At 36.5% G+C, this 25,150-nt stretch overlaps 1 protein-coding gene across 6 annotated transcripts in view; it reads right to left on the bottom strand.

The window, feature by feature from the left end:
* Positions 1-25,150, bottom strand: part of MAP3K5 (mitogen-activated protein kinase kinase kinase 5) — a 244,162-nt gene that overhangs the window by 98,034 nt on the left and 120,978 nt on the right. For all 6 annotated transcript variants that reach the window (XR_002521757.2, XM_003898125.5, XM_031667401.1 and 3 more), the window contains 3 exons: positions 16,968-17,080; positions 6,826-6,985; positions 3,927-4,080 (listed from right to left, as the gene is read on the bottom strand). Coding sequence is in view for 5 of the 6 variants with exons in the window: in XM_003898125.5 (XP_003898174.1) it covers positions 3,927-4,080; positions 6,826-6,985; positions 16,968-17,080 (427 nt within the window). In the remaining variant the exon portion in view is untranslated. The remainder of the gene's footprint in view (positions 1-3,926; positions 4,081-6,825; positions 6,986-16,967; positions 17,081-25,150) is intronic.

The raw sequence follows: 25,150 nt of genomic DNA, 5'->3' as shown, positions 1-25,150 counted from the left end.
CCATAAGGGAACATATTCGGACTAAGGAACAAACTCACCCAGTGAATCAAAATCTTAATTCCAATCAACAGAGACATAAGTGGTAATGATGAAGAATGAAAATCATTTTCCCATCTAAACTTTGCAGAAATGGTGCTCTCATATGTAAGTATCGCAATGTATATGAAATCAAAATAATAGAGAATAAAAGGTGGGTTTCCCAAAACATCATCCAACTCTCTTCATTGACAAGTGAGAATATACCCCGTTCCCAAATTATGTGGGCACACTATTATATCCAACAGAAGAAAAGAAAAGCACCAGCTCCTCTCTTGTTAAATTATGTCTTTATTGTCATCTTGAAATTTCTAACAGATAAAATCTGGACTATGTGTGACTAACTTGAGACAGGAAATAAAAACAAGGTTGTAACTATCACTGTCTTAATATTTGTTGAACTCTTTGCTCTATCCTTGAAATGACAAAATGTGAGAAATGCATAGCATACATTACAGAGGTCACAGAAAGGCTGGGAAACAGACCAGGGAATGGAGGCAATTTGATAAAGCCTTAAAGCTAGATATACCTCACTTATTAGTTTATACATTCTTGCTTTTAGTTTCTTGTTTTTAGGTTAATATTATAATTAACTGCTAATTTCATGTATCTGAATCAAAAAGGAAAACTGCAAGGCCTATAAAGAATAGATATTAACCAGATGTTTAAATTTCTACAGGGTCTTTGAAGTACCATACTTCTCTCCTTCCTCTCTCCTGACATTAGATAATGAGTTGATGGTCTCCAAACTTTTCAATGTAAGAAGGAAAGAAAATATATCAAGAGGAGAGCTAAGAAAAAAGAATAAATTAAAGTGATAAATGATGGTACCATTTAAATCATTTCCCAAGTAAACTTTCAACTTTCTTTTGCCCAGAGTCACAGTTAATTCTTGGAGAAATGAGAATGAATACAGTATTGAGATAAATAAAAGCAATCAAATAATATTTTCTAAAATGGGCCATCCTGGATTTTATTAGATCATTTCAAAAGAAGGATAATGTTATCATCCTAAACAACACCTACTGCAACCTTTGTAGTGTGAGCCACGGAAGATGCTATGCTGAGGATACGACAAGTTGCAGTGACCAAGATCACCCTACAGGTACTAAAAGGCTGCATTTCTCTATGAGGGAGAGCACTGGTGGCAAATTCCAGAAGTAGTTACAACCTATTACCCAAATACTGGTCCTGTTTTTCTGCTATGCTATCATGTATATTGAGATTTAAAAATCATCTCTATGGCTTCCATTATTTTTTAAAGCAATATCTTTACAGTTTCTTCAGTGCTTCATCATACATGTAAATATAAGAAAACAATCAAGTGGTTAATCCTAAAGCAATTTCCATTAAATTTGGAGCTTCTTGGGAGACTGGCATGTTCTGGAACTCACACAGGTGAAGTCGTTGTAGGAAAACTCAACTTAAGAAGAACTACAAAATTGTACAATTTTGTCCTCTGTGTAACAACAAACTATGGAAAAGAAATTTTGAGTACCTGAGTTATGAATTCTGATGTAGTAGTAGTATTTAGAGATGAGTGGGAAAACACTGCATTTTAGAGTCTTGTCACAAAAAGACAGACCCCAAATAAGCCACAAAGTTTCAAGAAGGAAATGGATTGCTGAGAAAAATCAAATATGCCATAAATATGTTGGCACAGTAATACCTATGTGCCTACCACTGGCAGATAACTAAGTGTTAACATGCTGTCATATTTGCTTCAAAATGTTTTCTAAGGAAATGAAATGTTGCAAATAAAGTTGAGGTCCTCAGGATCCCTTACACAATTATATCATCTCCTTCCCAGATAAAATCCCAGAATATTCAGCAATTCCCATGTCCACCAGCGGGCTCTAAACATGCTCTTGTCTCCACAATGGTGTCAACTGTTGTAAAATGTTTTAATTCTTTGAGTCTAATGGGCAAAAAATATAGTGTCTCATTTAATTTGCATTTTCTTGACTAACCAGAAGTTAATTATCTCTTCATATAAATTTTTTCTTCTTTTATTTATTTATTTATTTATTTATTTGAGATGGAGTTTTGCTCTTGTTGCCCAGGCTGGAGTGCAATGGCATGGTCTCGGCTCACAACCTCTGCCTCCCAGGTTCAAGTGATTCTCCTGCCTCAGCCTCCCGAGTAGCTGGGATTACAGGCATGAGCCACCATGCCTGGCTGATTTTGTATTTTGAGTAGAGAGAGGGTTTCTCCATGTTGGTCAGGCTGGTCTCAAACTCCCAACCTCAGGTGATCCACCCACCTCGGCCTCCCAAAGCGCTGGGATTACAGGCGTAAGCCACCACACCCGGCCTCTTCTTATTTTATATTGCTTATCACTTTATACAGGATTGTTTTGCATATTAAGTAAATTGACCATTTTACACAGTTTTATAAAACATTTTCTCCCTGCCTAGCAGTTTCTATTTGGCATGTTCACAGTGTTTTTTTTTTTTTTCTTTTTTAATCAAACAAAAATATCCATTTTTTTAGTGAAATCAAATTGGTGAATATTTTCCTTTGGGACTTATAAGTCCCTTTCTTGCTTAAGGATGCCTCTCTGAACTGGTGTTTATACCTATATTCTCCTAACTTCTCACTTAATATTTTCCGATTTGTTTTTTATATTCACTTATTTATATTTATATTATGACAGACAACTGTCAAATATATTTTATATTCACTTATATTTATATTATGACAGACAAATTCAGACGAAAATAATCTAAATGGGCTCAAAGTGACTAATTTGAATGGTTTCCTTTCATAGCCAATTTTCTAGTCGATGAAGTCAACAGTCAATTAAATACCTGAATTCTACATTCTCTTCTTTGACTACATTTACTGCTACTGAGAGCAGCAGCTAGAGGCACGCTGCCAGCTCATTCTAAGGTAAGTATTTTCCTAGGCTACACATTATCTAGGCTAGAAAATGAAGTGTTTCAGTTAGAAAGGCTTTCAATTAAAGACCCTGCTGAGCTCAAGGCTTCATCTGGAAGCAGGAGTAAAGCATGCTCATGTGAGCAATGGATTTAATTAAGTGAAGTAGATGATCCTATCAACAAGAACTAGAAAACTAGATTTTGCAAAAAGAATTGAGAACTGTCACCACCTCTGAGTATGGAAGATAGAGATCAGAGAGCTCAAAGAGATTTATGGCATCACTTTGACGTGGAAAGAAATTTGTACATACAGCAAGTTACCAATAATTCTTGAATTGGATGCTGGACGATATTAAGAACTATCAGAAGAGGCATGGCACCATCTGAGAAGAGCAATAGGTGTTTTGTGTGTGTGTGTGTGTGTGTGTGTGTGTGTGTGTGAGATACATTTAAATCTGTGTATCTGAAGTCCACTAGAGACCAGTCAAAATGAGTTGCAGACCAGAAACTGCAAGTCATTATTTCCCATGGTCTAAAACGTTGTAAATAGTGACTGGGGATATTACATCTAACTCTGACCACCTGGGTAATGGGTGGCGGGGATGGGATAACAATGCAGGTGAGCCTGATACTTTTCACCACAATACGGGAAATAATACTGAAGACCATGTCAACGCAACTGCAGTATTAAGGAAAAGCATCCATTGGGCTGGCCCGAAGCTAAGCCAAGAGACAATCTTTGCATTGCTTAGGAAGTACACTTCACCACTTATCAAAAGGAAACACCCAAATTCCATGGCAAAAACATAAAAATAGATCTCGTTTCTGATTCTGAGAAGTTATTTTAAAAGTAAGCTAAAGCAAACCAATGTGCAGGAAATAAAAGATATTAACCAGACGACTGCAGTTTTAGGGCACAAAAATCAGCCCCCAAGCACTGTTACAATCACAGCACAAGATGTTCTTTAAATAAAGAAATGTACTTAGATTTAAAGGAAGAGTACTCACTGGAAACCTAACCACAGTAACATCTGTCTTTGTGGCCTCGACCAGGAAATCCATCCAAAAGTCCACAAGTTCTTGCTTGGCCACAGGTTGTTCTGTGGTCAGTTTCACAAAATGCTTATATATCAAAATTGTCTCTACAATAGACTTGAGGTACCTGAGAAGTAAAAGATATAAAACACATAACAGACAAATTTAGAACCACCTGTTCCCATGTATCCCAGTCTAATTCTGTAAATGTAATTTATATATGACATTAATAGTTATGCATTCAGATTCACCAAACACTATTCGTTATTTGTTATGTATCACGTACTTTCACACTTTCTTTTTTTTTTCTGTTGAGAAAGAGTCTCGCCCTGTCACCCAGACTGGAGTGCAGCGGCGCAATCTTGGCTCACTGCAAGCTCCGCCTCCCGGGTTCACGCCATTCTCCTGCCTCAGCCTCCTGAGTAGCTGGGATCACAGGCGTGTACCACCACACCTGGCTACGTTTTATATTTTTAGTAGAGATGGAGTTTCACCATGTTGGCCAGTCTGATCGCAAACTCCTGACCTCAATCTGCCTGCCTCGGCCTCCCAATGTGCTGGGATTACAGGCGTAAGCCACCGCGCCTGGCCATGCTTTCACACATTATCTCATTTCTATCTCACAAAAACTCAATAACGTTGGTTATTTTATCCCTATTTTAGAGATGAGGAAGCAGGCTTAGAGGGCTTGGTAACTTGGACTAGGGCCATACATCTAGTTAAAACATGAATTTTAAAATGCCTATATTCTATTCAAGGAAGTGGTTAATGCATTTGTTTTTAATTATGCTTCTTTGAGGAAACTTTCTTAAATAGACACTTCACAAGGATCATTATTTAGCTCTGAGGCAACTCAGCTTATATATTATACGAATACCCTCAAACCTAATAAGACAGATGGTGCCTCAAAAGAAAAAGTTAGGAAAAATGAGGAGTGGGATAATTATAGATGATAATGGCTATGCAGGCGCTTTATGGACTATAAAAATGGAAGTTAACATTCCATAAAAATTAAGTTAGTAAACCTTAAGGCACTGTTTTGTGGCTTTGAGTACCATTGCATAGAATAGTGCCTGTTTTCTTGCTAACAGAACCAGGATGCCTAAAATACTGCCATCAGAATGGTCATTGTAAAGAAATAGCAAATGTGACTCAATATCATGCATGCATCTATTGGTTCCTTTATTTCGTATCATTTGCTGAATGCCTACTGCTGCACACAGTGCTGTGGGGATAAATATCAAAAGATGTTATAACACCAAGAATAAATATCCATGGAGATATGATTAAACAGAGAGACAACTTAAAAAGCCATACACTAAGAGAGTATTAAGAGAGGCATAACTAAAGAATGACAGAAACACTAAAGAAGGGACTTGGGTGTGAGGAAGGGCTCTAGGTCAAGGTCAGCTTTATGAGCAGGTGTGATGGATGAGTGTTCCCCGGAGAATGTGTGCATTGTGAGAGGCATGCTCAGCACGTGCTCAGACACTCATGCATGAAACCGGCAGTGTGGTATGAAGAGACAGCAGTGTAAACCCAGGGGTGTGACAAGAGCTGAGGCTGGAATGGCTAAAGGCAAATCTTGTTTGCTAAGACAAAATGATGGACTTTATCCCTTAGGCTGTGAGGAACAATTAAACTATACCGATTTAAGGATTTCAGTGCAGGGAAAGTGTCAGGTGTGCATTTTTGAAAGATCACTGTGATCTTTAGAAAGATCCCTGGGGAGGATTGGCTAACGGAGACCTGAACATGAGGAAAATTCTTTAAAAAGTCATGAGGGTCTAACTTGGTGGTCTCTTCTTCACACGGAGTCAGGGGCCTGGGCTCTGAGCAGCTCTGGAAAGAGGCTTTCACTATATCATGGTTAGCCTTTTAAAGTCTTTATAGCTAATGGTTAATCACTACATGTGATACTAATAAAAATTCTTTTTCTTTTTCCTTTTTTTCTTTTTCTTTTTCTTTTTTTTTTTTCTTTTGAGACGGAGTCTCACCCTGTCACCCAGGTTGATATGCAGTGGCGCGATCTCGGCTCACTGCAACCTCTGCCTCCTCGGTTCAAGTGATTCTCCTGCCTCAGCCTCCCAAGTAGCTGGGATTACAGGCATCCGCGACCATGCCCAGCTAATTTTTGTATTTTTAGTAGAGACAGGGTTTCACCCGGTTGTCCAGGCTGGTCTCAAACTCCTGACCTTAAGTGATCTGTCCACCTCGGCCTCCCAAAGTGCTGGGATTACAGGTGTGAGCCACCACGCCCAGCCAACATTGTTTTTCAAAGTGGTCCTGAATGCAGATGAAATTTTGTTTCCACTTTTCCAATTACCACATAGATAAGGATGAGATGTGGGGGTACTCCAAGAACAATTTGAAATTAGAAAAACATACATATATAGGAAATACTCAAATGTGTCAGTCAAATCCTAAGTAAGAAGAAAAGAAAAATCAAGAATGAGAATTCCGAAACTGAGATTAGATCACAGAGGAAACAAAGGGCATATGCTTGGAGTAGAGGTCTAAACAGCTGTAATGGAAATGTGGTCTCAGGCCCCGAACAGAAGCTATATTTGCAGGTGCAAAATGCGTGACCTCTGCATGATTCACATGGGTGATACTGGCCAACCTGGGTCAGTGGGTTGGTCAATGTGCAGGAAAGGCAAAGTCAGGAACCTGCTGACATCACCTATGTCCAAAGTCGTCAGAATTTATGTGTAACACATTTTATGAATATCACAATTTTCCTCTATATTCTGCATTTTATTTTATAAGCAAATAAAATCATCTAATTGTCAGTTCAGTAAATACAATATGGGAACAATATGGAGCTGTTTATTAAAAATAATTGTATCAACATATAATAGCTAATTATTACCACGCTGGTGTCTTCAGTTTAAAAAGCTTTTCAGATGCTTGAATGACTCTCATGTGGTCGTTGGCTAGGACACTGGCCCCCAGAAAAAATCCAACTTCCCAGTAGCTCTGGAGTTTCTCCAAGTTTCCCTTTTTACCAAGAAGACTACTTAGCTTCACCCCTAGAATACAAACAGGAAGTAGAATGTTACAAACACACCCCAGACAGGTAGAACCAGGTTTTCACTAAAAAGTAAAACGAAGCTTTCATTCTTCTCTTCAGATTAAAACAGCTTTGTTAAGTTTCTGATTATTAAGGTGGTTTCAGTTCACCATAAAAATAAGTCATAAAAAGGAATGGAACACTGATACATATAATTACACCACAGATGAACTTGGAAAACATGCTAAATTAAATAAGCCAGACACAAAAAGACAAAGGTTGAGTGATTCCACTCACAAGCGGTACCTATAACAGTCAAATTCCTAAACGTGGAAAGCAGAATAGAGCTTAGTAGGGACTGGGGGAAGAAGGGAATGAGGAGTGATAGTTTAATGGGTACAGAGTTTTAATTTGAAAAGATAAAAAAGTTTGGGAGGTAAATAGTGGTGTTGGCTGCATAACAGTGTGAATGTTCTTAATGCCACTGAAGCGTGCACTTCAAATTTTCAAATGGAAATTTTTGTTCTGTACATTTTATCACAATAAAAGCTTGGGTGAAAAAACAATAGTAAGTCAGACTAAGCAGAAAGGTACACAGAAGAAAGTGAAAATTAACTTTTCATTTGAAAACCCAAGGAAAACTGCTATGGTCACTTTAATGTACATAAATCTAGAATTTGTATATATGTCAGTATATGCACAAATTAAAAGGCAATAATACAAACATTGTTATGTAACCTTCTTCTTTGTCTTTTTATAACATGAATTCTTAAATAACTTAAAAAGGAAATCTCACCTTTTTCATGCTGAAATTCTATCAGTTGAAGTATAAATGTATACAGTATATATATTTTGCAAGAGTAAAATGCTATAATAATTTTAGACACAAAAAGTTACACACCTAAAACATAAAAGAAATAAGGAAATATGCTGGACACGGTGGCTCACACCTGTAACCCCAGCACTTTGGAGGGCCGGGGTGGGAGGATTGCTTGAGCCCAGAGGCACTAGACCGGCCTGGGCAACACAGCAAGATTCTGTCTCATGAAAAAAAATTTAAAAATCTAAAAAAAAAAAGAAAAAACAGAAAAAAAAGGAAATAGACTGACAGATAATACTGTCTTGTTATGTCACTGTCTTAAAAGTCCTGAAATCCAGTAATATAAATACTCCAACTTTGTTCTTTTTCAACACTGTTTTGGCACTTCTACGTTCTTAATGTTTCATCATATATTTTCTATTCTACTGTGTCTTGTATTATTTTTGCATTTTATAAGTATTTGTTTGCTTAAAAAGAATATGTCCTTGTAGCATTGTTTGGTACCACTAACATCCACCATATTAAATTGTTGGGAAAATTATCTGAGATTTAGGAATAAAGCAAAAAGGTAGGACATATCATTTCCATATCATATGGGAGGATAAGGCCACTCAAGGACTGTCTCGGGCAAGTGAAGCTAGCTCATCTCATTATGTACCACTTATTAAAGGCCTCAGGCGTACCGAAGTTTACTTGTTAACCTGTAGATTTTTGTCCAGTAGAGATGCAAATTTCTGTAGAGTGGAATGGATGAATCCCTAAGATTTATGGCCTGTGGACATAAAACAGCTTTTTTTTCCCCAATCAAACTCAGATATCTTTTTTTTTTTTTTTGAGACGGAGTCTCGCTCTGTCGCCCAAGCTGGAGTGCAGTGGCCGAATCTCAGCTCACTGCAAGCTCCGCCGCCCGCAGACTCAGATATCTTAACATTTCTTTGTTGTCTATGAATAGAAATGATTTTTTGAACTGGACATTCCATCTTACTAGTTTCCATATTAGTTGAGTTAAGTAAAATATTTTATATTTGCTGAGGGTCATGATTTTATATGTGTCTGTTTTATATTTGAGGAGAGTCATGATTTTACCTTTTTGAAAATTATCTGTGAATGAAACAAAATAACCTTTAAAATTTTTCATGTTACTTTTTATCATATAATTCCACTCAAACCACAAGTATTTCAGGGAAAATGTCCATTTGGGAATTCTTCACATTTTGTGAGGGTAAAGAGAGAACAGCCCTGCCACTGCTGTTTCATGAGATGAAAAAAAATTACACACGCATAGGACATCATCCACGGTCTTCTATCTGGACATAATTTTGTTGTTGTTGTTTTTGAGACAAGGTCTCACTCTGTCGCCCAGGCTGGAGTGCAGTGGCATGATCACTGCTCACTGCAGCCTTGAATTTCTGGGCTCAAGTGATCCTTCCACCTCAGCCTCCCAGGTAGCTGGGACTACAGGCACGAGCCACCACGTCTAGCTAATTTTTGGGTTTTTTTCTGGAAAAACAAGGTTTCGCCATGCCAGTCGAACTCCTGGGCTCAAGTGATCCTCCTGCCTTAGACCTGCTAGCTGAGATAACAGATGGTACCACAACTGGCTAATTTTTAAATTTCTTTGTAGTTTTTACTTTTTTTTTTTTTTTTTTTTTGTAGAGACAGGGTCTCACTCTGTGGGCCAGGCTCATCTCAAACTCCTGGGCTCAAGCAATCCTCTCGCCTTGGCCTCCCAAATTTCTGGAATTACAGGCACGAATCCAATAATAGTTTTAAAATAAAATTTCAGATGCACTCTTGAACCTCAGAAGTTCATTGTGTGGTGGTGATATTTGGTTTTGGCCTTGCCATATATTTATCACATGATCGTGACACCCAGCCAGCATTTGGATAAAATGCATATTTTTGATGGCAATTAGTATTTTAGCATATGGACATATCACAATTTATTTACCCAAATGCAGATGGGTGGCCATTTTTATTACTCTAAACATTCTTGCACACACAGCTTTGCGTATTTGCTCAATTATTTCTTTATAATAAAGTTCTAAATGTGGATTTGTTAGGGACAGAAGACATGCCCATTTTTAGTGTTGATGCATTTTTGCCAAATTGCCCTTAGAAAATGCTGTACCAATTTATACTTTCACTGGAGGCATCTGACAATAAGCTCTTACCCACAGCCTTCCCAGTGAGGCAGACTATCACGTGCATTCATCTTTACCAATCTGACAGAGGAAGAAAAGGAACATTGTCTTTTTTAACCACTGAGATTGGCTCTCTTTTCATGTTTGTATTTCTTTTGTGAATGAGCATTTATGCTCTTTGCACAAACTTGTTTCTACATGAAGAGATTAATCTTCTAAGTATGGAGTTAAGAACATGGTTCTAATTTTTTTATATTTAGAAGTCTGTTCTCTTTCTCTCTCCCCCTTTCTCTCTCCCTTTCTCTCTCTCTCTCTCTCTTCCTCTCTCTTTCTCTCTCACACCCACACAGAATTTATATAGAAATAAACATCTTAGTGCATAAAATTTGTTTTGTATTTAGGATTTTTTCCATAGGATAGAATTTCAGGAGTACTGTTATACTTGGTTCCAGACTACAATATTTTTAGGCTCTTCATTCATAGGGAAAAATTAATAAAGCACAATTTGTGATGTTCAGTTGTACCTTTTTAACCAAGTCCTTCCAGATCAATACTTTTCTCCATTTAAAAATATTTTAGTTGAATTTGTAAGCAATGAGCAATATGTCATTTCTGCTCATAACAACCAGTTCACCATTTATTTGATTCAGTTGCATATTTATGCAATTTAAATGCTGACAAAGTTGTCATTAAAATTGGTTGACTTACACCGAGGATTTTTTAACAGTTTAGTTTTTATCACAGTCTTATCACCTTGCAGCTGTTATTATGTTCAAGGCTGTTTTAGTGGAAAATGGCAGACTTTACTGAACACTCAGATGCCTAGCACTGTGTGTATTGAAAATGTTAACTCTCTGAATCCATACACCACCACAATGAGTTAGAAATTATCTCCCTTTTGTGGTAAGGAAAAATAAAACCCAGAAAGGTTTAGCAACATGTCTAAAGCCATACACCTCATAAGTGGTGGAGATTAGATCCTTTTTAAGTTTCCATTATGAAGAATCTGAAACATACATCAAAATTAAAAAACTACAATGAATGACCATATTTTCAACAATCATTAACATTTTGCTATTGCTTCCTCTCCCTGAATATTTTTGCTGAGCCATTTCAAATTAAATTGCAGATATCACGACATTCCACTCTGAAATATTACAGCATATACCTAAAAAATTTTCCTCCATATCCTATTCCATTATTGCACCTAACAAAAACAACTCACTGGTATTATCTATCATCTAGTCCTGATTCAGATTCTTGGATTGACTCCCAAATGTCTCTTACAGTTTTTGTTTTTCCAAACCGGAATCCAGTCAAGGAACATTAATTGCATTTAGTTTTTATGTCTCTAAATCTGTCTCTCTCTTTTTTTTTTTGAGAAAGAATCTCACTGTATTGCCCAGGCTGGAGTGCAGTGGCGCAATCTCCGCTCACTGCAACCTCCACCTCCCAGGTTCAGGCAATTCTCCTGTCTCAGTCTCCCAAGTAGCTGGAATTACAGGTGTGAACCACCACGCTCAGCTAATTTTGTATTTTTTTAGTAGAGATGGGGTTTCATCATGTTGGGCAGGCTAATCTCTAACTCCAGACCTCAAGGCCCACGTTGGCTTCCCAAAGTGCTGGGATTACAGGCATGAGCCACTGCATCCGGCCTCTAAATCTCTTTTAATCTAACCAATCCCTCTACACATTTTTTTATGACCCTGACTTTTTGAAAAGACAAGGAGTGCTATAGTGCAGGGTCCCCAATCCCAGGGCCACGAACAGGTACTGGTCTGTGGCCTGTTAGGAACGGGGCCACACACAGGAGGTGAGTAGCAGGCAACTGAGCAAAAGCCTTTTTCATCTGTATTTACAGCCATTCCCCATTGCTCTTGTTACTGCCTGAGCTCCGCCTCCTGTCAGATCAGCAACAGCATTAGATTCTCATAGGAGCGTGAACACTATTGTGAACTGCCTGTGTAAGGGATGTAGGTTGTGCGCTCCTTACAAGAACCTAATGCCGATGATCTGTTACTGTCTCCCATTAGCCCCAGATGGGACCGTCTAGTTGCAGGGAAACAAGCTCAGGGCTCCCACTGATTCTACATTATGGAGAGTTGTATAATTATTTCATTGTATATTGAAATGTAATAATAGAAATAAAGTGCACAATAAATGTAATGCACCTGAATCATCCCTGAATCACCCCTTGCCCCTGGTCCATGGAAAAACTGTCTTCCACAAAACCAGTCCCTATTGCTAAAAAGGCTGGGGACTGCCGCTCTAGTGTTCTCACATTCTGATCTGTCTGATGTAACTTCTTGGGATTATTTAACTTATTTCTCTAGAGCTTGTGATTCCTATTAAGCGAACTTTAGATCTTAAGATTCAAGTTAAACATTTTTGGTGAGAATATTTCACAGGAGTTGCTGTACACTTGGCCGGGTGCAGTGGCTCACACCTGTCATTCCAGCACTTTGGGAGGCCGAGGTGAGCAGATCACTTGAGGCCACGAGTTCAAGATCAGCTTGGCCAACATGGCAAAACCCTATCTCTACTAAAAATACATAGGCATGGTGGCACGCACCTGTAATCCCAGCTACTTAGGAGGCTGCAGCATGAGAATCGCTTGAACCTGGGAGGTGGAGGTTGCAGTGAGCCAAGATCGCACCACTGCACTCCAGCCTTGGAGACAGAGTGAGACTCTGTCTCAAAAAATAAAAGTTAAAAAACTAAAAAGAAGAACTGCTGTATACTTCATAGTCATCATAATAAAGTCCTAAGGGCACATGTCTGGCTACCCTATTATTAGTGATACAAGGATGGGTCACTGACAGCTGGGTCCCTCCATTCTACAGGTGCATTTGTTCCTTTGTGACTAACAAGTTATCTATGAGTCAGTTTTTGGTATCATGTAAAAGGGGTAAAATGAAATTTTTTAAAGTAAGCATTTCAATTTAATGGTTTTAGTTCTAATTGATGATCCTTGCCAGAATCAATTATTTCAACATCACTCTCATTATCAGCTTTATCATTACTTTGTTAACTATAATAGCGTACTTTTGAAGAACACATTCTCTGGAAGAAGAATACATTTACTATGTAGCATACCTCAAGAAGAGCGGTTTGGTTTGGTTTTGTTTTGTTTTGTTTTGTTTTGTTTTGTTTTGTTTGAGTTGGAGTTTCGCTCTTGTCGTCCAGGCTGGAGTGCAGTGGCGCAATCTTGGCTCACTGCAACTTCCATCTCTCGGGTTCAAGAGATTCTTTTGCCTCAGTCTCCCAAGTAGCTGGAATTACAGAAGCATGCCACCACACCCAGCTAATTTTGTAATTTTAGTAGAAACAGGGATTCATCATGTTATTCAGGCTGGTCTTGAACTCCTGACCTCAGGTGATCCACCCTCCTTGGTCTCCCAAAGTGCTGGGACGACAGGTGTGAGCCACCACGCCCAGCCTAAGAAGAGCTATATTTCTTCAATGGGATGAACTACAGTATTTCTGAAAGAGGAAAGAAATGTACTTACTTCTTTCCTTATAACTTCTAATTTTCTGAAAAGTTGGTCACTTCCATAGGTGACAAAGGAGTTTTTCAGTGGTTGGTGATAGATTTTGTTTTGATTATTTTTCCTTGATTATCTCTATTGACTCATGGATTTTTATGTACAGTAATATATATTTTATATTCAATATTTTTTAACGCTTACTGAAAATGATATTTAAATAGTGGTTTGTCTGAATTCCAAACATAGTGTTCTTTTACTATATCATCATTACTGTTGGAGACTCAAACCTCTAAGTCTGACTCTCACCCATAAAATGTCTCACAGTGGGAAAATTCCACAGAAGATGGAAGCATCATCTTGTATTTAGCTAAAGTTCAAATATTATTTTTAAGGCTTGTGAAGGTGAAAACAGGAAGATGTAGGATATGGCTCTGTGTTTTTAAATCCTAGCTCTAAATAGCCTAAGCATCAATGATTCTTCAAAAACTGGAAAAGTAAAACACAGATCCATGAAGCAATTAGTCATAATCACAAACAAACACACAACTAGAATTAAGAGTCTTTGGGCAACAGAGCATGACAGTTAAGAATCATTTCTGTATTACATTTGAGATCTTAAGATAATACATTTAGCTTCATATTGAGTGCTCATCTTAATTTTTAATTGTTTACCCTTTATAAATAAATCAAAATTTCAAAAAGCATCTAAAGAAGGGATTTCATAAGTAAAAGTCTGATTATTATAAGAACTCAATAATTCAGAATAACTTGTATGTTTGCAGAGGCCAACAGGAGGAATGGGAGATATAAATTACTGGAAAAGCTGATTGGAGAATTTAAAGAAAGAATGAAACTATACGTATCTTTAAAATATGCCAAGTATGTTGTCTCATTTTTATTATATACTATCAATTAACATCATTATTATATTAAACTACCAATTTATTTAGCCAACCTGTCTTTCCTTGAAAATCCATGTAATCCTCTTACCATATAAAAATTAACTTTAGCTCAATCTATGTTGATCAGTATAATTTGAGTTTTAACTATGTTTTCATTATTGAAGGACTTTAGAAGCCTAAAACAGTTCTCACGATAGCTAAAAATTCAGTTAGGCCATATTTTAAGTCTGTATATGTTATGCAATTTCTAAAATTTTAAACTAACTTTATATGTTTTCAAATGTTTGTTCAACATGTATTACAAGTGAGTTCTTCCTGAAAAAAATTAACATGTTTCTTTTACATATTAATCACACTTCCTCAGACCTCAGAGTTCTGACCATCTTAATAAGTATTTACCTTCAAAATGAAATTTAGAATAAGTACATTTTCAAACCATTGTCATTGCTCTGCCTACATACGCAAATCAGTGTCAATTCCTGCAATAATTTAGAGGCTTCAACAAAACCTCACCTTGAGTTAAAGAACAGAACAATAAATGTAGGACTGTACCAAAATAGAACATATATACTGAAAAAATATCTATCTATTGTATATCAATAAAAACAATGAAAAAAGCAACAAAAGAGCAATAAAAATATTTTTAGAATACTGATATAGGGGTTTTGGCTAGTATAGAGTTTTTAATTTAGTCTTAGACACAAAATTTTATTATAATTTCTGAAAAGTACAAATTGCAATGTACCTTCTCTGATTTCATTGAACCAATCAAAAGAGTTATTTCAGGCTGGGCAAGGTGGCTCAAACCTGTAATCCTAGCACCTTGGGAGACCCAGGTGGAAGGATCTCTTGAGCTCAGGAGGTTGAGATTGCAGGGAGCCATGATCATGCCAGTGCACTCTGGCCTGGGTGACAGAGTGAGACCTAGCCTTAAAAATAAATAAATAAATAAAATAGCACAGGTTTTTGAAAAAAGCACCAGGAAAGCACAATCTAAGCCAGCCTGGGCAACATGGCAAAACCTCATCTTTACAAAAAATACGAAAAAATTATCCCGGTGTGGTGGTACATGCCTGTAGCCTTAGCTACCCGGGAGGCTGAGGTGGGAGGATCACCTAAGTCTTGGGGGTGAAGGCTGCAGTGAGCTGTGATTGTGCCATTGTGCCCTGAGCAGCAGAGTGAGATGTCTCAAAAGAAAACAACAAAAAAAGAATTATTTCAAACACACCTTTCTGCCTTTAATGCCACTGCTATCCCACAGTAATAAATATTTTATCATTCTTTTAGTCTGGGCATTTAAAAACATAAACAAAAAAACATTCTGACTTTAGTTAGCTTCAAAGATTCTCCAGAACATTACATATAGATATGAGCTCTTCCAAAATAATGTTGTTTTTTATTAAGTCTAGGATTCATTTCTCTTTAAGAAAAGTAAAAAGAAATTCTCCAGTTAAAGTGGGCCAGGTGCGGTGGCTCACGCCTGTAATACCAGTACTTTGGGAGGCTGCAGCAGAACTGCTTGAAGCCAGGAGTTCAAGACCAACCTGGGCAACACAGTGTGGCCACGTCGCTATAAAAAAAGTTTTTTTTTTAAATTAGCCAGGTGTGTCAGTGCACGCCTACAGTCCCAGCTTCTTGGGAGGCCAAGGTGGGAGGATCGCTTGAGCTTAAGAATTCGAGGCTGCAGTGAGCTATGATCGCACCACTGCACTCTTGCCTGGGTGACAGAGTGAGACTTGGTCTCTAAAAATAAATATTTTTTTTTAATTTTGAAGAAAAGAATTTTTCTACAATTCATAGCTTCACTAAGCTGAACGTGTTATTTTTTCCCTATGAAAAATAAGACTGAATATTTCTATGTCTGTAGTAACTCCTAAAAGAGTTGGAAAGGTTCTCTGAAAGGAGATGGTTAGACACCCAACAGAGCAAAATACGATTCCCATAGACAGGATTCCAGTATCCAGAATCTTTTAAAAATGTGAGCAAAGCCAAAACCAAGAAAATCACTCGGAATTTGTTCACTAAGATGCCCTAACTTCTTTAAATCCCCAGGGAAAGGCAGCAGATGAGATAATGTCTACAGATAAAAGGGACAAAAGCACATTCTGTCGATGGCTATGGTTCAAAGACGGTCTTAGGAGCATAGTTCCTACCAAGACCACCATTTGCTTAACCTATTGCTCCTGGTGCTTTGGGAGGCTCTTCCCCCAACACCAGTGAAATCATAGAGACAGGTGTGCTTGAGAAACAGATAAAGGAAATAGCAGAAGTTTTTGAAGAAAAGCACCACGAAAGCACAATCTAAAATAGGAAATATTCCTGATGTCTCACAAAACACTAACATTATTTGGGAGTTAGGGGCTGAATGCGGAATTCATATCCTCAATATTAGTTTGAGCTAGAATATTAACCAGGGGGGCTTTTAGAGACAGGTAAGAAAAACTAAAAACTGAATTATGTCCTAATATCAGGATTCTGTACAATAGTATGAAATACCAAACAAGGAGATATATAAGCCTTTTTTTTCCCCCTTTAGGAAGTATGAAAAGACAGAAAGCAAAAAATTTATCTATTCAGGATTCTTTTTCTTTGCACCAAGTTGGGTCTAGTTTCTTGATTTCCATGTAAAATATCAAGTTATAATTACCAACTTTCCGGAGCTCAAAGGAAGATTCAAACTGGTGCCCAGCTGCCAGGAGGAGGACCGCATAATTAATTCCTGACTGTAGTGTTGGCTCAGATTCAAATGCCTTTTTGAACCTATAAAAAAACCACAAATGTACAAGTTAACTTTCTCAGTCATGAAACCCTGGGTGTGTAATAGCTTCTGTTTGTATAACTCCAATGCCTGAGCAAGTAAAAATATTGCACTGGCCTTCACCCCAGAATCTGGTGTGTTATTAGCACTTAACGCTTCAGAAACTGCTTATCTTTGTCCACAGTTCTATTGCTTTCCCCCACTTAGCTCACCCTCAACCTACCTAGTAACCCTAGTCTTTTAAAAAATCCTGTCTTCAATCATCTACCAGAAGTATGTGAATGTGAAAATTTAGTTACAAGGGCACTTGTTACAAGATGAAAAATTACTCTAAATATCCAATATTATACAGTGTAATATGAAATAACATATATTCCAAATGTTAGAAAGCAATGTAGTCATTTATGTTGTGGAAGCATGTTAAAAGTCAGAAGAAAACTAGTGTTTCCAAGTAAAATGTAGCCGTCTACTTGGAAGCCATCATTCAGGGGGTGTGTGTGTGTGTGTGTGGGTGTGCAATAAACATTTAAAAATGAGAACCCTGCACATATTTTTTAAAATAGTTTTTAAAAACTCTTAAAAATATACAGAGCACTGAGGAGGTAACATACTGAAATGATCAATTCCATAAGAATGATATAAAAATGAAATAATGTCAATTATAGGATGAAATTAAGAAAAGCAGAGATTGTGTCTCTACATACTAATTTTGGCTCAGAGAGTTATAAAAAGACTTTTCTGAATATGCATAAAACTGAGTATCAACCTTTGAAAACACTTCAATATTTAAAAGGACTTCAGTGTTTGGAGATTTACTTTATTTTCAAGGTATTACTTCCTAGAATACATTTAAGGGTTTCCTTACATGCATCATTAAACAGATAATGATAGTCAATATAATTTCACTTAGGGGTATGTAAAATCAGAAAAATAAAATAAATGCCCTAGTGACTAAGAGGAACTGCCTGAGGCCAATGCATGAAAAATGAAACTTTTATGTTTAAAAAAATCATGCTGAAGAAAATATAAGAACTAAATATCTAACAAATGACCATTTGATGATACCAAAAAAGGTTACGTGGGAAGAAATACATTATAATTCCAAGATAAAAGCATTCTCACCTAAGTCATAACTGTGTAAATAAAAGACAGGAATACTAAACATAGTGATAAGTACAATAGTGTATATTGTAGGCACAATACATGTATATTCTTGGCTTTTATACATACTCAAAATTTTCCATAATTTAAAATAAATTAAACATCAAATGAAAACAAAAAATACATTTTTCTGAATATTGAGGACCATGTCTCTTTTTTAAAGGTCTTGCTCTTTAAGTAGAACAAGCATCTCTGAATGGAAGCAAAAATAACTATGAATCTTAACTAGTTGGCTCTGATAGTTATGTACCTATGGAATAAAAAAAAGGTACCACTGCATCACTATAGGTGATTAAAAAGCATATTTTAATGTTTCCAGAAGTATACATGTTTCCATTCTAAAATGAAAGGATATACACCTAGACTACAGATATTCAAAACTATATCAAGGCAAGTCACAACTTACAGGTCAACTTACAAGTCTTAGACTAACATAAGTCTCAAAGTTCTTTGTCTTTGTTCAGAGGCAAGTATAGTGTCCCAACAAAAAGGATTTAGGAGAAGAAAGAAGTAGACACTTCCCTTTCTACCAATTCATATCAAGATACATAATATTTTTCATTAAATACATTATTGCATTTTCCCTGAAACCAAAGAACATGAAAAGTCTCTCTTAAAGATATGAAAAGGAAGAGGCAAAAATGAAGACATATGAAAATCAATCAATAAATATTGGCGAATATCTCCTATATGCCAGAACCAACCCAAATGAATATTTGGGTTTATATCTGTTTTTCTGTTGCCACAAACAATATATATTTTTGTATTTTAAATGAAAATATAAATACCAATAAAATTAATAATTCACATTTTTCTCAAGCTCCCCTCCATCCATGAGACTAAATTGAATACCGTATTGAGGAAAAAGTCTTAATGTTTTCTGGAGCTTAAAAGAGCATGTAGGTATATTACAAAAGAAATAAAATCCTGTCATATATCATTAGTATACCACTGCAGGAAGTGGGAATTCTCCCATACTGTAAAAGCAAAGAAGTACAGTATTCTTGGCAGAAAATTGCCAATATCAAAACTACAGAATTTTTGTTTGTTTGTTTTTTTGAAAACTCCTGTTGCTCAGGCTGGAGTACAATGACACGATCTCAGCTCACTGCAACCTCTGCCTCCAGGGGTCAAGCAATTCTCCTGCCTCAGCTTCCCGAGTAGCTGGGATTACAGGCATGTGCCACCATGCCCGGCTAAATTTTTGGGTTTTTTTTTTTTCAGTAGAGACAGGGTTTCTCCATGTTTGTCAGGCTGGTCTTGAACTCCAGACCTCAGATGATCCGCCCACCTTGGCCTCCCAAAGTGCTGGAATGACAGGTGTGAGCCACTGCACCCAGCCAACTATAGAAATTTTTTAAAACTATGTATACCTCTTAACAAAACAATTATACATTTGCAAATTTATACCATGAAAAAATATTAAACATGTAATCAGAAGTTTCATTACAAGGGCATTTGTTACAAGATGAAAAATTACTCTAAATGTCCAATAATACTATAAAGTATAATATGGAACAAAATATTATACAAATGTTGGGAACCTACATAGCCATTTATATTGTGGACAAATATTAAATGTGAGGGGGAAAACTTGTGTTTCCAAGTAAGACGTAGTCGTCTACTTGGGAGCCATCACTCCTGTTTCAGTAACTAGGGGGAAATAAGAACACATATCAAAAACACATTTTTGCGGACACTGGAGATCTATGGAAGCAACAAAAAAATCACTGAAATAAATTCCAAAGAGGGAAGTGGTCTTCCAAGATGAGCTGAATTGCCGTTGTCTTTCATGGGGGCATTTGCTGATTCTGATCCTAAGATTAGGCTTGGGCTTGGCATGGGCAGAAAAACTCTGTCTATTTTAAACTTTACCAAGGAAAAGAAAAACTAGTGGATTTCTTGATAATTGCGTGGTTTGGCATGACAGAATGAAACCTGGAAGAGTCCCAAATGTGTGGCTGTTTTCTTCACAGGACATTCGTTGAATGCTGAGTTGTACAGGAGGCTAGGGCATGGAGTAGAGCTGGGATGACAGAGTGAAATCTCCTGAGTGTTTAGGAGAAAAGTCCCACTAGGGAAAGGAGTCTACAACAACCACAGGAAAAAAGTCTCCCCTTTAAGAAATTTACCACATTTTGGGCTGGGCACACTGGCTCCCAGCCCTTTGGGAGGCCAAGGTAGGTGGATCACTTGAGGTCAGGAGTTCAAGACCAGCCTGGACAACATGGTGAAATCCTATTTCTACTAAAAATATAAAAATTAGCCAGGCATGGTGGTGTGTGCCCCTAGTCCCAGCTACTTGGAAGGCTGAGGCAGGCAAATCACTTGAACCCTGGAGGTGGAGGTTGCAGTGAGCCAAGATTATACCACTGCCCTCCTGGGCAACAGAGAAAGACTGTCTCAAAAAAATAATAATAATAAAATAAAGAAAAAAAAAAGAAAAAGAAAAAAGAAATCTATCAAATTGTGGAGAATAAAGAGCTAAACACAAAACTCCTAAGGACAGATACGAAATATCCCACAGTATTTAATGGATAAGAAGATAGAAATCTGCCTGCCTATCAATTAGAAGTTCAAGAGGGTCACAGCTAACAAGCAGAGACAAAATAGAAACAGACAAGGTCAATGAAAACAAAAACCCAGACCCAACCCGACTCAACTGCATTTGTTGAGGTAATCAGCTTCTTACCCTATCTGGCTAACAGAGGAAAGGGAAAATCTCTGTGAGTGAAAATAAAATCATCTCCAAGTCTCAAAAATTTTTTAATACAAAATGTCTGGGATACAATAGAGAAATATGAGACATGCAAAGAGCCAGGAAGTTGTGACCAATAAACAAGAGTAAACACAGACAAGAAAAGCTGACCTACAGATAATTCGGATACTGGAGTTTATAGACAAGGACTTTAAGATAATTATGACAAATATGGTAAAGAATATAGAGAAAAAGATAAAATGGATAAAAGATATAAACAACTGCAAAAGAGAATCAGAATCAAAGAAATCACATAATCTAGCACCAAAACATACAATACCTGAAAACAAGAACTCAGTGTATGGGCTTACAAGTTAATTCAACAAAGTGGAAAAACAGTTTTGGTGAACTACCTTCTATGTCAATAGAAGGTATCTAAACTGAAGCAGAGATATAGAAAAAAAAAGAAAAAAGAAAAAAAACACACACACACACAATAAAGCATAAGAAACAGAGGAGACACAGTTAAATGGTCTAACCTATGTATCACTGTAGCCCCGGAAAGAGAAGAAAGAGAATATGGAGCACAAGAAATATGTGAGATATAATGGATAAAAACATTTCAAAACTGATGAAAACATCAACCCACAGATCCAAGAAGCTCAGCAAAACTCAAGCAGGATAAAATAAGATAATTATAGTCTAAATGCCAAAACATGTTACCAAAATCCAAAAACACAGTGGAAAATCTTTTAAAATCAGCCAGAGAAAAAAGATACATTACTTTCAAAGGAGCAATAAAATTGACAGTAGACTTTGCCATACAAACTCTGGAAGCCAGAATACAACGTAGCGACATCTTTAGAGTAATAAAAGAAAAGAAAAAAAAAGCCTAAAAAAGATATTTTCAGACAAAAACTGGGAACTAGTTGCCAGCAGATCTGAACTATAAAAAAATACTAAAAGTGCTTCAGACTAAAGGAAAATGATTTCATTTGGAAGCACTGAACTTCAGAAAGAAAGAGCATTGGAAAGAGTAAATATGTGACAAGATCTAAAATATAAAAATTATTTAAAATCTATTGATTATTTAAACTGCTCCAAGTTTCTTTCTTTGTTCAGGAAGCAGTAAAATACAAAATGTAAGGTAGACTATAAAAGTAAAGGATGCAGGTTGTAATCTCTAGGGAATACTCAAAGAATAATATGAAAACTATTACTACAGTGCTAATGTAGCAGAAAATGTAATACTAAGTTAATAAAAATAAAGCAAGAATTGAGGACTAAAGGAACAAAAAATATGTAAGACAAATACAAAATAAATAAGACAAATAGTCAATACTATTGATATAACCCCAACTATCAGTTACCACATTAAATGTAAATGATCTAATCATTCCTAATAAAAGAGATTTTTCAAATTGAACTGAACAATAACGGCAAAAAAACGCAATTATATTCATTTTTAAAAGGCACACTGTAAATATAAGTTGAGTAACCCTAATCCAAAAACTTGAAATCTAAAATGTTCCGAAATCCAAAACTTTTTGAGTGCTGATGTGATGCTCAAAGGAAATGCTCATTGGAGCATTTCTGATTTCCAATTTTCAGATTAGGGATGCTCAACTGGCAATTATAATGCAAATATTCCCAAATTCAAAAATATAAAAAATCCAAAACACTTCTGGTCCCAAGTATTTTATACAGAAAAGATACTTAACAAGTATTAGGACACAGGTAGGTTGAAAGTGAAATGATGCATAAAGATGTATCATCCAAATATTAAATAAATGTTATTATAGGTTAATATCAGACAAAATTGACTTTAAGATAAAAATTATAAGAGAAAAAAGGAACGTTTCATAATGATAAAGAGGTAAATTCAATAGGAAAATGTAATAGTCCCAAATGTACCTAATAGTATGGTTTCAAAACATATACAGAAAAAATGGACAGAACTAAAAAAGCAGACATACAAATCTACAATCATAGGTAGAGATCTTAAAACACTCTCAGTGATGATCAAACAAATAGACAAAAATTATCAGTGAGGATATAGATTTGAATAACATTATTAGCCAAGTTAATCTAACTGACTTACATGGAACACTACACCTAACAACTGTGTACCATATTCTGGGCCATAAAGTCCTTCTCGACAAATTTCAAAGGACTGAAATAATGAAAAATGTGTTCTCTCACCACAATAGAATTAAACCACAGAACAATAAAGAAAGATATATTTGGAAATTGGGCAACTCAGTTCATAACCCAAAGGTCAAAGAAGAAATCATACTGAAAATTAGAAGGTATTTAAACTGAACTCTATATATATGTTGTTATATATGAAGTAATGAAAGTCTAATAGATAAAATGTCTGGGATGCAGAACAAATTATACCTTTAAATGTAGACATTAGAAAAGGAGCAAGGTTGAAAAATCAATGCTCCAAGGTTCCATCTAGTAAACGAACAGCGTATCATCTTCAAAGTAGAAGGAAGGGTATAATAAAGAAAAGAGCTGAAATCAGTGAAATAAAAAGCAAACATGCAATAAAGAAAATAGTGTCAAAATGTGGTTCTTTGCAAAGATTAGTAAAATTGATAAACTCCTAGGCAGACTTCTCATGAAACAGAGAGAAACAAAAATTACTGCTAAGCCCTCATAAACAAAAAGAGGGGCATCAGTACAGATGATATGAGCATTAAAAGCAAAGTAAAGGACATTTTGAACAACTTTATGCCAATAAATATAACAACACGGGTAAAATGAAAAAATTTCTTAAAATCACATGTAAGCATGACACAAGAAAAAATGGAAACTCTGAATAGCTCCATATCTGTTAACAGAATTTATAATAATCTGAAATTCTTCTTTTTATTGTCTATCTGCTCCAAGAGAATGTAAGCTCTGTAAGAGCAGGAACCTTATCAACCTTGCTGACCAATGAATCTCTGGTACTTGAATAATCAGAATACCTGACATGCTGCAGGTGATTATGAAATACTTATGAAATGAAGAAAGAATGCATCCACTTCCTACCAAGAACCAGGCTGAGATTACTGGTAAATACGTCAGCTCATACAAGATACAAATAATCTTTTAACTTCCGTTAGTGATCTCAACTCTGATCTTGATAAAACCATATTACTAGAAACTACATCCTTGGACCACCTTAAACAAGTGAATAGGATATAACTTTCACTGTGTTACATTATTCACTGTGTTACATCTTAATGTTACTGGAGTCCAAAACTTCAATAAAAATATTGATGATGTTGTTTATATAGCTTTTATTGATTGATTGTTGTTTATGTAGATTTTATTTACACAGGGTCTGTCATGAGAAATTCCTTTAATTTACTGCGAGGGAGAGTTTAGCTTCCTCTGAATAATCGGTATATGATTTGTTTTTCACTCTATTACTAAAAAGCATATTGGCTTGAAGCTCAGTCATAGCAAGCATGTTGATCCTTATTATTGCCATATTTACATTCTCTAGTTTCTTTGTGTTAATTTTCATATATATTTTATCATTTTGTTAATTTTTCTTTTTCTTTTCTTTTTTTTTTGAGATGGAATCTCGCTCTGTCACCCAGGCTGGAGTTCAGTGGTGCGATCTCAGCTCACTGCAACCTCTGCCTCCCGGATTCAAGCGATTCTCCTGCCTCAGCCTCCTGAGTAGCTGGGATTACAGGTGCGTGCCACCACGCCTGGCTAATTTTTGTATTTTTAGTAGAGATGGGGGTTTCACCATGGTGGTCAGGCTGGTCTCGAACTCCTGACCTTGTGATCCACCTGCCTTAGCCTCCCAAGGTGCTGGAATTACAGGCATGAGCCACTGCACCCGGCTCATTTTGTTTGTTTTTCTAAGACTCAAACTTGATTTTACAAATGTAGATGTTAAAATAATGATGATATCCATTTTAACTGAAGATGCTGTCTCAAACATTTTAGGGTAAGAGTGTCACAGTATCAAACAACTTGCGAATCCCAGTGGCTTGCAACTCCTGTTCATGCTACATATCTGTGTCATGAACTCTGTGTCATGGTTCAGCTCTGCTCCACATTGTCTTCCATCTGGGATCCAGCCTGAAGGAGCAGCCTTCTTGTGGGAATGGCCAAGGAAAAAGTACATGTGGTACAATCACAAAATTGCTCTCAAAGCTTCTGCTCAGAATACACATCAATCAAGACACACAACCAAGTCTGG

Source organism: Papio anubis, chromosome 6 (genome assembly GCF_008728515.1).
Source record: "Papio anubis isolate 15944 chromosome 6, Panubis1.0, whole genome shotgun sequence".
Taxonomy (NCBI): domain Eukaryota; kingdom Metazoa; phylum Chordata; class Mammalia; order Primates; family Cercopithecidae; genus Papio; species Papio anubis.
The sequence above is the reverse complement of the archived record's forward strand: the minus strand, read 5'-3'. Positions and strand labels throughout refer to the sequence as shown.